Source organism: Poecile atricapillus, chromosome 21 (genome assembly GCF_030490865.1).
Source record: "Poecile atricapillus isolate bPoeAtr1 chromosome 21, bPoeAtr1.hap1, whole genome shotgun sequence".
NCBI classification, from domain to species: domain Eukaryota; kingdom Metazoa; phylum Chordata; class Aves; order Passeriformes; family Paridae; genus Poecile; species Poecile atricapillus.
Genome location: NC_081269.1, coordinates 9,268,005 through 9,284,299, shown reverse-complemented (window position 1 = coordinate 9,284,299; position 16,295 = coordinate 9,268,005). Strand labels below are relative to the sequence as shown.

At 47.9% G+C, this 16,295-nt stretch overlaps 1 protein-coding gene across 4 annotated transcripts in view; it reads right to left on the bottom strand.

Moving 5' to 3' along the window:
- The window catches only part of AUTS2 (activator of transcription and developmental regulator AUTS2), a 687,646-nt gene extending 684,071 nt beyond the window's left edge, over nucleotides 1–3,575 (bottom strand). For 2 of the 4 annotated variants that reach the window (XM_058854671.1, XM_058854672.1), the window contains exon 1: nucleotides 3,174–3,572. In XM_058854671.1, the coding sequence (XP_058710654.1) occupies nucleotides 3,174–3,464 (291 nt within the window). In that variant the 5' untranslated portion in view covers nucleotides 3,465–3,572. Of the gene's footprint in view, nucleotides 1–3,173 lie in introns of all 4 variants that reach the window. The other 2 variants (XM_058854670.1, XM_058854669.1) reach the window with 2 other exon arrangements.
- Nucleotides 3,576–16,295: the final 12,720 nt, after the last annotated feature.

Sequence of the window (16,295 nt, the reverse complement as noted above, 5' to 3'; positions counted from 1 at the left end):
GCTCTTCCAGGACATCTGGGGAGCTCAGGGCAGCAACGTGTGAGCAACTGCTCTGGAGGGAACCACAGGGCTGGCTGCTGTCAGTGCCAGCAAGGCCACTCACAGCAGAATCTGGTGAATCAGATCAAATTGTAGGGCCACATCTCAGCTGCTTTACTACAGATTAAGGGCTGGTTTCTGAAGGTCAAGGCTCCAGAATGGTCCCCAGTACAGTCCCCTGACAGGCCCATATTGCACACAGCTACACTGAAGCCTTGCAAGGCCATGTAAGGATCAGTCCAGCCCCATCTGCAATAACACTGGGATTGCCCAACTGTTACTCCAAGAAGGAAAAAAAAAATCCACAGTGAGATCCCCCTGTCTTCATTTAACTCCCCCTTCCTGTGTATTCCCCACACAAACATTAGAGACAGCAAGGTGTGGGGTGCCATAACTGCAGAGACAGATAACCAGAATCAGGTGGCCTCAATTTCAACACCAAACAATTTACACTTGAGAAGTATGAGAAGACTACTGACACCTGGACAGAAAAGCAGTTCCCAGAGTGGGAGCTGGTTAAAGTTTTGCTTCAAGGGATGGGAACTTTTATCAACATAACCATAACAGATTGGATGACTCCTCCTGAAGTGACAGTGGCATGAGAGCTCTGTTCTTGCGCAGCATTTGTGTCCCTTTGCAATTCACAAGCTTCACACAACCTGGTATCTTTCACAGGTTAGGCTTTTTCAGTCACCCCAAAAGCAAAAGCATTTAGTAAAACAGGTGAAATCAAGCTCTGTGGAAGTTCTTGCTCCTTTTTTTGCAACTTGATACATCAGAAGGTCCTGGGGGGACACCTCACACTCAGCCCAACTCCTACAGCCACACAGATATCCCCAGAAGCAAAGAGCTCAGCCTTGTCCCTCTGCTGTGGCTGTCCCCTCCTGCACGAGCATCCACCTGTGCCCCCTCTGCTGAACCGTGGCCTCAGATCCTCCAGTGTGTGAAATGTTCTGCACTTTCCCTCTCACAGCTTTTCACACCAAGCAGACAAAACAGTCTCTGCACCCTTTCAGCTGTGCTAAGCCTGAGAAAAGGCTGAAGTTCAAGCACAAGGCATGGGCTCAGAAAGTCTTCTCCACATTTTGGGCACGAGTGTCTTCTGGAACCTGGGGAAAATCTCCATGGCCTCCAAGGAGCTGGGGGCAGACCCACAGCATGAGGTGTGTGAACACCAGGACACCTCTCCACAGCACCCAAAGCTTCTTGACTCAACTCAAACACATTGACACCTGAACATCTCACCAAGGCCGAGGGATCTCACTCCACCAGCCACTCACAACCTCCTCACCAACACCACGATTACAATAAAAACTCCAGGCTGCCACACGCCACACACAGAGCAATTCCTTGTGCCTTAGACACCTTCATCTCCCTCTGATCTCCAGAAACGAGTTTCTCAACGTGCATACGGAGCTGCAGGAAAAAGCACCTAACAACGATTTTGTGACATTATTTCTTAACGCAGCGTGAAATCGTTAGGTCAAAACGTGCCACCTATCACATGAACATTAAAAGTATGTCAGGTCTCAGTGTGCAAGCTATTGTTTTATCTGAACGTGATATTAGCTGGCAGAACTGGGTAATGTATCTGTGCTCCTTTTTAGTGATACAGGATTAGGAGAGGATGCAAGTAGTGGCCATGCTTGGCTTGGTAAAGAGAAGAGAGCACAGCAATTATTTTCAAGTTGAAAATAAACAAATAAGAAGTGAAACAGAATAAAGACGTTTTCTAAAATGCCCTACCAAGTTCTAAACTGGCTCTTCACTTCCTCTCCAAAAAGGATTACAGCCAAATTTTCAAGTCCTTATTCCCATAAAAATGCTTAATGACACAAACTAGGGCTTTGTTTGAAGAAAAAATGAATTTTATCCGAAACAGAAGCATACAAATTTCTCTCTTGCTGGATAAACACATATTCACACTTTTGGTCTCTCTGGTTTGAGCAGGGCACTTGTGGATGGGCTCAACCAGGTGAGAAACAGTGGATAAATTGAGTCTGGACATTACCTCAGCATTTATTCCTTATTGCTTACAGGAGTCTAACACCAACCATGTGGAGGTTTGCTGGAGTGAACAAATCCTCCCTCAATTACACCAGAGTAAGTTCTGTTGGAGGCACAGTGTGGATGGATACAGGTGTAACCAGACAAAATCTGGCTACAAATCAAGAAGCAAAATAAAACAAAAAAACACCCCTGAAAATGCCACTAAGTATTCCTGGCTAAAGATTTAAACATCTTAAAAGCAACACAGATGATTTTTTTTTATTATTATTATTGTTAAACAATCAGTTTCACCTCCACACTTATTTTGACAGTTCATCATCGTTCCAGTGCACGTAAACCCAAATAAATCTGCTCTTCACCACAGCAAACTTCTCCTGATCACAACTTGCGAACAACAAAGCCTTTGAAACAAACAAGCCGGAGGTCCCTTTCCGTGGCAGCATCAGCACCGCGACCCCGGCTGGGCTGACAGCGGCTCCACGAGTGGGCGGCTGGAGGGAACGCAGAGAGGCGAGGCCGGCCCGGGCGGAGGGAAGCGACGCCCGAGAAGCCCCGCGGGGCTTCGCCTCTCTCCGCCCGGCCCGGCCTGGGCTCCGGCAGCCCGCTGGCTCGGCCCGGGCGGTGGCCGGAGCCGCGGGGCCCGGCGGTGCGGTGCCGGCAGGGAGGGAGCGCGGCAGGCCGGGCCCCCCGCCCTCAGCCGGGCCCCCCGCCCTCAGCAGCGCCCGGAGAGCCGCGCCCCCCCCGCGGCCCCGCGGACACGAGTGGGCGGCCCCGCCGGGCCGCGGCGGCGCGAGAAAAGTTTGATCCGTGGGAAGGGAAGGGAGGGGAAGGGAAGGGAAGCGCCGCCGGGGGAGCGCACAACTCCCCGCTCCCCGCGCCGGGGGGATGGCCCCGGGCCCGGCCCCGCCGGGCTGCAGGTGTCGGCGGCGGCAGCGACAGGGGAGGGCAGCGGGGCACCCCGGGGACGGGGAGGGGGCGGCGGGACCGCCCCCGCGGGCACCCCCGGCGGGCCGGGCTGGGGACCGAGGTCAGGGGCAGGGGGGGGGGTCCGGGGGGCCGCCGCGGGGGCTCCCCCGCCGCTGCCCCTACACAATGAAGCGCACACAAAGCGCCGCCGCTCCTACCTCCAGCGCCTCGAAACTGACGAAGCTGGACATCGCGAAACCGTCGATAATGTCCTCTTCGGCCGAGGAGGACTCCCGCCGCTTCCTCCGGGGGGGCCGCGGCCGGGACGGCGGCGGGGGCCCATTGTCTTCCTTCTCCGAGCCCGAGGAGGAGAGCGCGGCGGCCCCGGGGCCGGCGGCCCCGCCGGAGGCACAGCCGCGCCGCCCGCCTTTGGCTCGCCGCTCCCGGTCGCGCTGGGACCGCGATCGCCGCTTCTTCCGAAGCCCGTTGCATCGCGCCGGGCCATCCATGTCTCTCGCCGGCTCTCCCTCTCGCTCTCGTCCCCCCCCGCCCCACCGCAGCCACAAATCCGGCTCCCCCGGCGGAATAACGGGGGAGGGAGGGAGGGAGAGAGGGAAGGAGAAAGGGAGGGAGGAGAGGACAGCAAGGGGGTGGGGGGGGATGAAAGAATCCGAGTGCGGTTCCACCACCACCAGCAGCAAGCACCAAATGTAAGAGATTCCTATAAGCGAGCCAAGGAAAGTAATGGCTGATCTCAGGTCGCCTTTGTAAAAAAAAAAAAAAAAAAAAAAAAAAAGAAACCACGGAGAGAAAGGGAAAAAAAAAAAAAAAAAAAAGCCTCACCAAGCAGGCAATAAATCAGAATAGCGGAATGCTTTGATCAAGGGGCTGGGAGGGCGAGGATCTTCGAAAGAGAGGAAAAAAGGCTGAGAAGAAGGGGGGAAAAAAATAAAGAAAGGAGACCCGCTGGAAGGAGAGAGCTGAGAGTATTTCCTTGCACAAAATGTATTTTCTTTCTTCCTTTCCTCCCCAACTAAAAGAAGTTCCAGGGGGGGAAAAATATGTATGTAGATGTACGGAACTCCCTTTCTGTCTGCGTGTGTGTGTGTGTGTGTGTGTGTGCAGGGAAGGGTGCAGCCTTCCCCTCCCCACCAACACGCACTCCTCTCCCCCTCCTCCTTTATCTCCCTGGATCAAACACAATAATAATAATAATAATAACAATAATAATAACGATGCATCCAGATGTAATTTTCCCAGGCACCGACCAGGGATGGACTCGGGAGTGGAGATCAGATCCCAGCCCGGCCCCTCCAAAAACAAAACCAAACAATAAAAAGAAGAAAAAAAAGGAAAAAAGAGAAAAAGGGGAGGAAAAAGAGCCCCAAAACACGCCCACCCACCCCAGCTATTAATACGGATCAATCATGGCAAATTCATCGTATTAATTGTGGCGAAGGAAGGGGGGGATGCTGGTGGTGGTGACAATAGATCCGAGCGGAGGGGAGGCGGCCCCCGGGGAGCGGCGGCGGCCACAACAACACGGCTGTTGCCCGGGGGCGCGGCGGCGCGGGCGGGGCGCGGGCGGTGCCGCCCGGGCGGTGCCGGTGCCGGTTCCGGTGCCGGTACCGGGGGGCGCCCGCCGAGCCCCGCGCGGGGCGGTCGCGGTGTCGCCCCCAGCGGCCCCGCGCCGCTCACGTGACCGCCGCCCCGCCCGCTCCCCGCCCGGCGGCGCGCGAAATGCGGCGCCCCCGCCGCGCGGAATAAGTGTCGGGCATGCGCGGGGGGCCTGCGCGCTGGGGCGGCCGGCACGCGCTGAGGCACCCCCGTCACGCCGCCCCTCACACCGCCCCTCGGGCACGGCGGCACTGTCACACCGCCCCCCGGGCACGGTGTCCCCCTCACAGCGCCCCCCGGGCACGGCGGCACCCTCACACCGCCCCCCGGGCACGGCGGCACCCTCACACCGCCCCCCGGGCACGGCGGCACCGTCACACCGCCCCCCGGGCACGGTGCGCCCCTCACACCGCCCCTCGGGCACGGCGGCACTGTCAGACCGCCCCTCGGGCACGGCGGCACCGTCACACCGCCCCCCGGGCACGGTGCGCCCCTCACATCGCCCCCCGGGCACGGTGCGCCCCTCACACCGCCCCCCGGGCACGGCGGCACTGTCACACCGCCCCTCGGGCACGGCGGCACCGTCACACCGCCCCCCGGGCACGGTGCTCCCCTCACACCGCCCCCCGGGCACGGCGGCACCGTCACACCGCCCCTCGGGCACGGTGTCCCCCTCACACCGGCCCCCGGGCACGGCGGCACCGTCACACCGCCCCCCGGGCACGGTGCGCCCCTCACAGCGCCCCTCGGGCACGGCGGCACCGTCACACCGCCCTCCGGGCACGGCGGCACTGTCACAGCGCCCCTCGGGCACGGTGCGCCCCTCACACCGCCCCTCGGGCACGGTGCTCCCCTCACGCCGCCCCTCGGGCACGGTGCGCCCCTCAAACTGCCCCCTCGGGCACGGCGGCACTGTCACAGCGCCCCTTGGGCACGGCGGCACCGTCACACCGCCCCTCGTGCACGGTGCGCCCCTCACACCGCCCCTCGGGCACGGCGGCACCCTCACGCCGCCCCTCGGGCACGGTGCTCCCCTCACGCCGCCCCTCGGGCACGGTGCTCCCCTCACACCGCCCCGCCGCCGCTCCGTCCCTCCGGGCGGGCAGGGATGTCCCTGCGGGAACACGCTGCGCATGGAGGGTGCGGAGTCTCCCTCTCCGGAGTCATTCCAAAGCCAGCCTGTGTCCCTGTGCCACCTGCTCCGGGTGGCCCTGCCTTGGCGGGGCGTTGGACTGGATGATGTCCAGACGTCCTTTCCAAGCGCAGCTATTCTGTGGCTCCGCGATTCTGGGTCCAGCCCTCCTTCTGCTGCCCGCTCTCCTTCCCCACGGCCCGGGGCTGCCTCAGGTGCTCGTTCCTCACGACCCCGGCTGCTGTCCCTGGCCAGCCTCGGGTTGTGTCCTGCTGCTGTCCCTGAGGGGAGCTCGCACCCCTGTGCCCCGGGATGCGGCCCTTGCCAGGGTGATTCTGATGAGGCTGCGGGCAGAACAACTTGTGGCCACCCACCTGCAGCTCACCTGTCCTTGGCTCTGCCCTTCCCACCCTGTGTGGCCTTTCTCCTGTATCAGCCTCGGCTTTGTTGTCTCCCCTCTTCATGATCCTGGCTGTGTGCTATTAGGGTATATTGCCTGTGTCACCTTAGCACCAAAAGAGCTGTGGAACGAGTAAATTTGCTTTTTTAGCTGGTTCTTATGGTCACCCTTCTCACCTGGTGCTTCTGTCTCCTGCCCAGGGGAACCTGCTGAGGGAATAGGCATGGAAGGAGAAGAGCGTGTGGAGCTGTTTGGTCTTTGGGGAGAGCATCAGGAGTAGAGCCCTGCGGGAATCGGAACATTTGCTAGGAAGAGAGAAGGACAGAGGAAGAGCAAGGAACAAGATGGGGAAGAAACTGCAGTGTGTGAAGTCTCAATGTTCAGAATGGAGACGAGGAGCTCTGGAAGCACAGCACTGGTTTTCCTGCATCTACCAGCTAATCATGCTATTGTGTAGTTTGAAATATATTGGGGGAGGCTGGAAGGGCAGGTAGAAAAAGAGAAATGATTTAATACTCCTTCTCCACAAAGAACCTTTTGCACAAGAGCCAAGCCTGTCTCCTGTAGCTGCTAATCATTCCTCCATTGAGATCCCCAGCAAGGAGAACACACAGGCTGAGTGTATTTTTCCAATATTCTCCCTCTGGGCTGCTCTGACTCTCGGGGGATGAGGCTCTGCTTGACTGTATAATATGTTGTTTACTCTGTACCCTTAGGCCACCAATTGAGTAATATTTTTAATATGTTCTCTATGAGTATTGAGTGATTATGTGTGACACTGGGAATCGGATACACCTTCTGTATCCAGAAGGCAAGTGACACCTTTGCCACCTCCCTGCACACACATCTCCTGGACAGCACACAGTGACTTTTAAGCTGGTGTGAGCCAGAAGAGGAGGAAGCACAAAGCTGTCAGTAACCTGAGAGTGTGAGAGCGTGTCCCTTACAGAAGGCCACTCTGCTCATTACAGTGGCACATGGCTAGTTTTTAAACATTCTCAAATATCAACCTAGAGAACATCTCCTAATCTGACCTTAGATCTCCCTGTTCAGATTTTTTTTGCTGTTTAACAAATGCATTTCTCTATCTTACTTTGGGTTCTTTTGTCTCACAGCTGCCTGCCAGTTCTATACAATCTGACTATACAGAAGCTGCACTAGTATTGCTGAAGTGTTACAATTTGTGTACAGCAAGCTCAAGATCTCTGTCTTCCAAGAAATATTAAGCTCTGCTGTGTCAAACAACTGTTACCTGTTGGGGTTTTTTGAAAATAACTGTGTAATTTTCAGGGCAATGTAATTGATTATAGTTTCCTGCATATCCATCACCATTAAAGTGACTTAAGAGACCTGTAGTCGGATACATTTCTGCAGACATTCATTGCGTGGCTGAAAGTCTGCTCAGTCTGTTTTCTTCTCAAATGCATGGATGTGGATAACAGACACGATACGTGATTCATTTTGCATTCTTTGTAGAAACAAATCCCCAGACTTGCATATCTATGGAAAAAAGAAAGATTAAAACCCATCCATCTAACTCATCCTCCATTGCAAAACATTTTTGTTCTGTGTAATATTTGTCTAGCATTAGAAATCACAGGTCACCTTCTTGGGTATGATACAGGTGAATTATCCCTTTTCTGGGTCTGATCCAGCAGAAGCATTTCCACAAACCTTAATTGATTTGGGAGTGTCAGACAGATCCTCAGGAAGTTCTTTCTCCAGTGCACTCTTGCCTCCAGCTGAGTATTTCAAGTCATCTTAGCAGAAAGAATACCACAGACCTCCACACACATTTGTTCTTCAGCTGCCTGTTAGCTTTCCTCTAGAAATACATCTTGCCTGGCATCTGGTGTGAGAAAACAACACGCTTTTTTCCCCTCTTTATTTTTTTTCCTTACGCTCTGGTACCTTGCTGAGTCACTGTTTTTGAGGTTAATGACTAGTGTACTCAACTGGATACTCAGTAATTAACACCCACGCAAAGGGTACTTCTCCAGCATGTAATAACAGACCTATAATCTTCTGATTTGAGACAGATACCAAAAGCTTTCTGTTCCTAAATAACAAAGACAGAAAGGCTAACACAGACCAGAAGAAACAATTGCAATTTCCATGTCATCATTAGGCATTGGAACAGAATAAAATTTCCAACTGTAAAAACACTAGAAGCCGTTTTCTGTGGACTAGCCCCTGGCATACCTAAATGGAAAAGATATTTTGAACTAACTTGAATATCAGGAGATAATTCATTGCTTGAGGAAATGGCAAGAACCTTGCTTCTAGCAAGAGTAACCTGCACTGTGCTTTGGCATTAAGCTCCAAAGATGGAATTTTTAAGTTCAGGAATCTCAGCAGAAGCAAATGTGCCTTTTGAGGTTATCATCCTTTTAGGAGATGGGTAGTTTAAAATAGCAGAGTGTCTGTCTTGCAGACTATTATTTTTGTTTTAGAAGGAGTTTGATCAGGGGAACACAAAATAAAAAAAAACGAGAAAAGGGGAAAAAAGCATTTTTATTATTGTTTCCACCCTCCTCATAACAGTGCATTTATAAGAATAGCAAATAATGAGAACCAACATTCTAATACAAAGTAAAATCCAGGGTGATTGTGGATGGCAGAGGAATTTAAAACAGCTCAAAAAAAATAAACTAATTTTATCCAAATCGTATTGCCTATCAGAGAGGATTGTCTGGCTGCACCTGTTGTTTTAAAAGGTGTTTTCCTAGGAGGTGGCTGGAAACAGAAACAGTTACAGAAGAAAGAGCATCCAAACTGAACCAACAAGGAAGAACAGAAACCTGTGGCCTTTCAAAAATCCAAATAGTTCAAGACTAAAGATAAAGGCAGTGCTAAAAGTAGTTAGTTGAAACCCAGGGCCAGGCAGGTTTCCAGAACAACCTCAAGACAAAATACTCAGAGAAGAGACAATTGTTCCTTTGACAAATGAAGGGACTAACCCAGGCAGTGCAGCTCACTGCCACGAGGCAGCTCGGAGGTCCCCAATAATGAGAACTCTCCAAGTAACCAGAATATTGGTTACAGAGTGGCTGAGGGGGATGTACATTTTAATGCCTCAGAACCTAAAACAGTTTCTAAAACAAAGCAGGAGACAGATCTGATGGACCATCAGCCTGATCCCATCTGTGGAGTCAGGGCTGTGTTCCCCTGTTCACTTCTGTGGTGTTTGGAGCAATGCTGTGTCCATCCTCACTGGCACCAGGAGATCAGGGGGCAATGACAAAGTTGGTCAATTAACTGCTCCTGAAGAAGTTGAAGTTTGAATTTTTGTAGCTGGTAGAAATAACTGCATAATGGGCAGCTATTTCTTAAAAATGGCTTTGAGTTCAGCAAGTCTGGGAATTGGGAAAGAAAAAGCTGGATGCCATCAGCTGAAGTACAGGCTTCCCCAGAAAAATTAAAAACTAATTCAGCTATATTTCTTGTTTTTCTAGTTGGTTATAATACAACTCTGAAGTATCTATGACTAACTGTATCAGGGGAAAAAAAAGAAAAATCAGACCATGCAGGGGATAAGAATTTCAGAGTCTTGATTTATTCACTCACGTGGATCTATAGTAATTTACAGCAGCGGAAAACACGGTCCCTGGAGAACAGGACAGTCATGAGCCATAAAGCTGTGCATGTTTATCATGGATGGCCAGACAAACTCAAGAGTTTTTGGATCCTGCTGATTCCTTAGGATTTCTTAATAAACACCCTAAGCTGACTAAATTTGTGTTTGTAATTGCCCGAGATTCCTCATCCCACAGCATGAACATTGGTGAATGGCAGCATTCAGAAACACAGGGTGAAGCAGGTGCTACTGAGTTTCAGGAAGCTTCATTTGAAAATGTGATCCCAAGTTATGTGGATAGCAAAAAATACTGTATTGATTGTGAAACTGTAAATGATGGTGATAAATGGCAAGATCAGAGTAAAGGTAGTTAATTATATTCACAGTGGAAACAAAGCACCAACTGCAAATTACAGTTCTTCAGTTAGCACTGGATGAAGTGGACTGATCTTCTGGGTTAAATTCTGACCTCAGTTACATGGGAATGAGAAAACTATTATTCAGATGGCTTTACAATTTGATCATGGGATTTATTTTTTTTTAATGTGACTAAGAGATTTAGGAGCATATACCTGCCTTTTGATCCCTTCAAAAATTGTTCACAAAAGCACATTGCTATGTAGGTAGCATATTTCTCTGCCCGGAAAATTAGTCAGCTTTTATTACCAGAAAACACCAATTGTTTATAATTTAGTGATGTTGTACTATCACGTGCTGTACCAGCTCTACTGATATGTCACAAGAAACAACCAATTTACATCATTCCTTCTCTCCCACCTTCACCAAAAATCATGTAAAAGAAACACAAAAACGGTTTTTTTCCACCATTTAAAATCAAAGTTTAAAAGAAACTATGTTTTAGCCCAACACAGGTTATGATATAGAGAGAACTACAGGAAATTTAATAGCCTGGGTTATCCAGAAGGTCAGACTACCTGATCCTGGTCTTTTCTGGCCTTTTAAGTCTACGAATAAATTAGAAACCTGATCTCTGAAAGTTTTAATTTCAGAGCAGTCTTTGTGAAAAGGGGTGGAGTAGAATCCCTAATGAATTACATCCTCCTCCAACATTCATTTTTCTCCCTGAGAAATGGTTTCTTTTGAAAAACAGTGTTTAGTTCCCCATCTTCTAAATTACAAAAAATTTATATCTCTTTATGTCTTACACTGTACTGTGTGCCAGCACAGCAATTATTAAAGCATTTTTATTGATATTACACAGCTCTCTATGAAATGTGAATTAAATTTATCATGAAAATTGATTTTTAATGACAACTCAAGTTTACATTTCTGAAGTTCATACCTTTCCACTATTTTTCCTTGGCACTAGAGTAGTGCAGCTACAATATCTTTATTTGTCAGAAATTGATTAGGAAATATCCTGTAGTTTACTCACATTTCTCAGTGTGGTTCTGCTGATGAAAACAATGAAGATTTCTGTTGGAGTTCATCTGCAGAGATCAGAATTGAGCTAACTGGTCCAAATCTTCACACCTGAAGTCCCTCATCTGCTCTTAGGCATTTATAAGACTCTTGATTTTTAAAGCTGTTAAATGGGCTCAGCTTTCATTCTAGTTTTATGAGAATTACAGAACACACATCCCTGGAATCAATCTGTCATCCTCTGCCTCTTTTTTCCCTGCATATTATCTTTCCTTTTTACTAACCACATGCTGAAGGTAACTTCTGGATTAGCAGCCTGGACACGACCCTGGATGCTAACCCAGTTACTCTGCAGGGAATGCTGCTTTTTAATCTCCCTGGTTCCTCAGATGCTCCAGGGAGAGGGAATTTCCTGGGCTTGCTCTTTATCGTGTTGTATTGGTGTGTTTTGATGAAAACAGTGGTCTGGCACAGAACATGCAGGAGCAGAGATTGGGCTCACAGCATGCCAAGGTGTCCTCTGGCCTCAAGTAATATCAGCACAGAAAAGTACAATGTGAAATCAAATGCAATTATTGACTACTCTAAACAACATTACACCAACAGCATCGAGTGTGCTTAGTGCTCAGGTAGCTTCCAGAAGGAAATTAGGGCTGCATTAGTTTAAGTTACTGTGGATAAAACCCTCAGCTTGGCAAAAATGTCACATGTCTCCAGAATTGTTGTATTTCTGTAAGACACATCTGTGCAGAAGTTGGGGGGAGTCTTGGCTTGTTTCTCTGATGGGAAAAGGATTATTGGTTGCTCTTAAAAATGATCCCAAGAAAACTTCTAGAAGGTCTACTGTGATTAATAAAACCTGGGTCTTTGAAAATGTACTACAACTCAATTGTTGTTTAGAGATAATTCTCTTCAATCCAGATGCTTCCATCTGAAGTTCAGTGCAGAGAGAAGGGAGAAGGAAATTTGATGAAATGTCCTTGAAAGCAGAGGGAGAAGAAATCTGCAATTTCTCTCATTTTTACATTTCATGTGCTGAACTTGGGCACTGAGGAAGTCCCCTGGCCAGTGTGCTGTGCTGGGATCTGGGAGGAGGATAGTCCTGTCCTGCCCTGATGGGGCACTGACACGTTGGAATCTCTTCTGGAAGGTTCTATTGGACATGGTGAGGTTATCCTGCTCTTGGTATCATCTCTGGAACACTGAATACATCATCACAGGTCTGTGAGAGTGCCTAGGAAGAGCCTGTCTTTACAGGAGTGCCCTGAGATTCAGGCAAAGGACTCTGATCATCCTCAGGTGGTTTGGCATACTCTGGAGATAGAACGGGCAGTAAAATCCTTTTCTCTGGGGATTATATAGTGAATTTCCAGCCATTTTTTCACCTCTCCCTGCACTCAGACCCAAGGGCCTGTTTATGAGCAAATAGTGAGACAAGGGCTGGAGGGATCTTTTCACAGTCCTGAAAGATGTGGTGTGGCTGCTGCTCCTGCAGTGATGCAGCATCTCCCTCCAGGGAGGAATGAACGTATTTTCCTGACCTCCCATCTCTTGGGTTCTTTACCTCATTTTCTCCAATCTTTCTGCCCTTCTACCTGTGCTCCTTTGCATCTTGTTTGTGAACACTCGACTTTGCACTTTGTTCTGGAGAAATGGAGATTTCAGCCATCCCTGGAAAAGCAAGTTTGTTTGTTTGTAAAGAATAAACCATGACTGGCAGCCTTGTGTCATGGGACACCAAATCCTTCTAACTATTCTAGCTAACTGGAAATCTAAGGCACCTTTAAAAATCCCAGAATGGTTTGGGTTGGAAATGACCATAAAACTCATCTTGTTCCACCCCTGCTATGGCAGGGACACCTCCCACTGTCCCAGGCTGCTCCCAGCTCCATCCAGCCTGGCCTTGGGCACTGCCAGGGATCCAGAGACAGCCACAGCTGCTCTGGGCACCCTGTGGCAAACCTACAGGTCTGATAATATTCTGCAGATGTGTACAGATGTGTACAGATGTGTACAAGCAGCTTTGATATTTACAGGACTTTACTGATAATGTCTCGTTGTTTGCTTGCCCAAATCTAAAATATCCCATCAGCAGCCACTGTATATATTCTGTTCTGAGAAGGCAATCCCTTTTTATCTTCCATGAATTTGAAAATACACCACGCTCCTTGAACAAAAAATAAAAATAATAATGAGGCAGGCACAAGCAGTATAAATCAATATAGCACCATTGATGTCAGCAGAGCTATGCAAATATATACTCACTGAGGATGACACATAAAATCAAGCCCTAACTTTATATGGAAAAAGATAGAAACTACAGCAGCAGTATTAACTACACTTTTCAGCTGTGCTCAAAATGGATTTTGGAATAAGTCATAGTTGTAATAAGTAATTTGAGAGGGTTGTGAATTCTTCTGTGAGCTTGTTGCATCAGTAGACAGAAGAAAAATCAAAGCACAGGCTTGAAAGTAATATTCCCCCCTGATATTAATAATAAAACTGTAACACTTCTTGGTTTTAAATAACAATTCTAACCAGTTTTTGCAGGTTGTTTTAAGTCCTGCTCTGCCCCAAAGATTCAAGGTTGCAAAGTGCCCTAAGAAATGCCACCACAGGGAAGTGATTTGCATCAGCATTGGTCAACTTCACTGAAAACATCATTATTGCAGAAATAATTTCTGGCTGCAATTGTGGTCATACTGCAGGGAAAGTTCCCAATAAAGGGCTTGGATAAAGATCCTAAAGACTAAACACTAACCATAGAAATATCATTAGTGCATTGCTACTCCTTTTAGCAGGAGAAGATGTTGGACTCACACAAAGCTGTGGTGCTGACAGAACAATAAATCCATTCATTAAGCTGCCAGTCCAACACTGGTTCAGCAGCACAAGGCTTTCCATATGTGTGAAGCCACTTTGTGATCTGATGAGCTCCTCCTGGCTCTGAGGTTCTCTGCTGGCAGAACTGACCACAGAAATGGGTAAACAAAGCCAAGAACACAAGATTGGTTACTTAATAAATCAACATCTTAGCAATTAATGCATGCACCTACCCCAGAAGTTCATGTAACAAAACTTGTATGAGTTAAATATTCACCTAGTATTAATTTCACAGATGGAATTATACCTCATGTACCTCATGGACATTAACAGAGAGAATTAACGAAACACCAAGATCAGCTTGGCTCCTATATCCCAAAAAGAACAACAAAAAGAAATCATTCCTGCAGAAAATCGTAGAAGTGTTAAAAGGCTCAAAAGAGTGTTCACTACTAGACAATTTTAAATAAAGCTAATAAAACACGGCCACTTCATAATTCATTCATGAGGAAAGGCTGAGTTCAGACATTGTTTCAGTGGAGAAGCTGCTCTATAATATCCTTTCTCTTGCTCCTCATTCCCACAATCTCCATACACAGCTTGTTCCTGTAGCAATTCTTCCAGTGCACTGAAGACCAACCAACCCAGGGAGGCTGAAGAAGAAATCCCCACTGTTTTAATAGACTTTAAATCCAGTCTTGATCACCATCTTCCCAATTCTGGGATGGAGCACTGCACAGAACAGAACCTCATGCTGACAGCATTCTGCTTTCCAGGGAATAACCTCTCCCTTGTTTTCCTGAATCCTTATGAAAATCCTGGGTCTGCTCCTCTTGGTTTCTCTTGCAAGATTCTCTTTGCCTTTAATTTGTAGCAGGACTGTAAGATCAGATGAAGAGCCACATCAGGAGATTTATGATCTGTTTTCTGGCTCTGGTTCTGATGCCTGTCGTGAATAATGGTGTGCAAATTACTCCAGTCATTTGTTCTTCACTCAGATGGTTGTGGAAACAGGGATGGAATTAATTTCAGTGTTTGCAAAGTGCTCACAGGAGCAGAGGAGAGCCAAGGCTGTGGCTCTGAGGACAGGCTGCCCCAGGCACGCAGGGCTACGGTGAGCTGAGCTTTCCTGAGTCAATTTGGACACAATCTGTGGGAATTTTCATAGGCATCCACATCACCAGGACAAGTTGAAAACATCATCTTTAAGCATCACCAGCCATAACCACTCCAGCACTCTGTCCCAGTCATTTTCTCATGCATACCCACTTCACCACTTTCTCTTTGCATTTTTCCTGCCTCTTTTCAGGCAGAGACCTCTGAGCCATAAAACTTCTAGGAGTGTAACCTTCTGTCAGATGAGGCAAAACACCAAATAGTTCAGTAAACAAGGATTGTCAGGGTCCAGTGAAGAAAGAGTCTGCTTGGGCAGAAACTGGTTTATGATTTTACTGATATGATGCATGTTATTTTCATCTTCTCCTTTTCCTGTCAGAGTGTTGTTGCCTTTTAATATTTAATCCCTTGATTTGACATTTTCTTCTGTCCTCCATGCCACTTGCTATAATTACTCTTTCACTTTCCAATGTCCAATGCAGCGGGTTTTTTTTGTTGTTTTTTTTTTTTTCCTGGACTAAAATTTACTTGTAAGTTCTCAAGAGAAAAAAAAAGTATCCCCCTGTTAAAAAACAAATGAAATGGATAATTGAAGGGTGAAGGGGAGGAAAACAAGAGAGGGAGGATTATTGCTTGTAAGGGCACAGTTGAGGTAATAAAGGAAAAGAGCAAGTTCCAGCTGTAAGGATTGGTCAGATGCCTCCAACAGCAGAGAGATCAGGAACCCCTGGAGCTGGATGTAATCCTTGTGCTCTCACTCCTGGGCTCTGTGCAAAGTCTAGAATGACAGCAGCTGAAAACAAGTGGCTGTTCAGTAATCTCAGCTTTTAAATAATAACAATAATAGGAAAAAGACATTAGCCTTCAGCATTTTGAAAAGTAGTTTTACAAGCCCATAGTATGTAGTATATGAATCACATCCTTTCACAATCAGTTGTTCAATAACATAGTTTTCATAAATCAGCCCTGTAATTTTGCTGGCTGTTGCCTTGATTCTAGAAAATTTGGATTTCAGAGTTTTGAGCAAATGAAGTATCTATAACTGTAATTACTGAAAATCCATTTTTTTAAAGACCGATTTTTGAAATGGATATGAAATCAATTTACCTACGTCAAGTCTCAGAAAATTAATCCTTTGTTCACAGAGTTAGTAGAAAATTTGGGGAGGATTTGTTGTGCTCATCATAGCAATGAGAGTTAATAGCTGTTTTGAGCACAGTGTGGAGCTACAAAAGATCCTGAAGTCTGTATTACAGAGGTTTGGTCAAACAACATGAATTATTACATTGGGT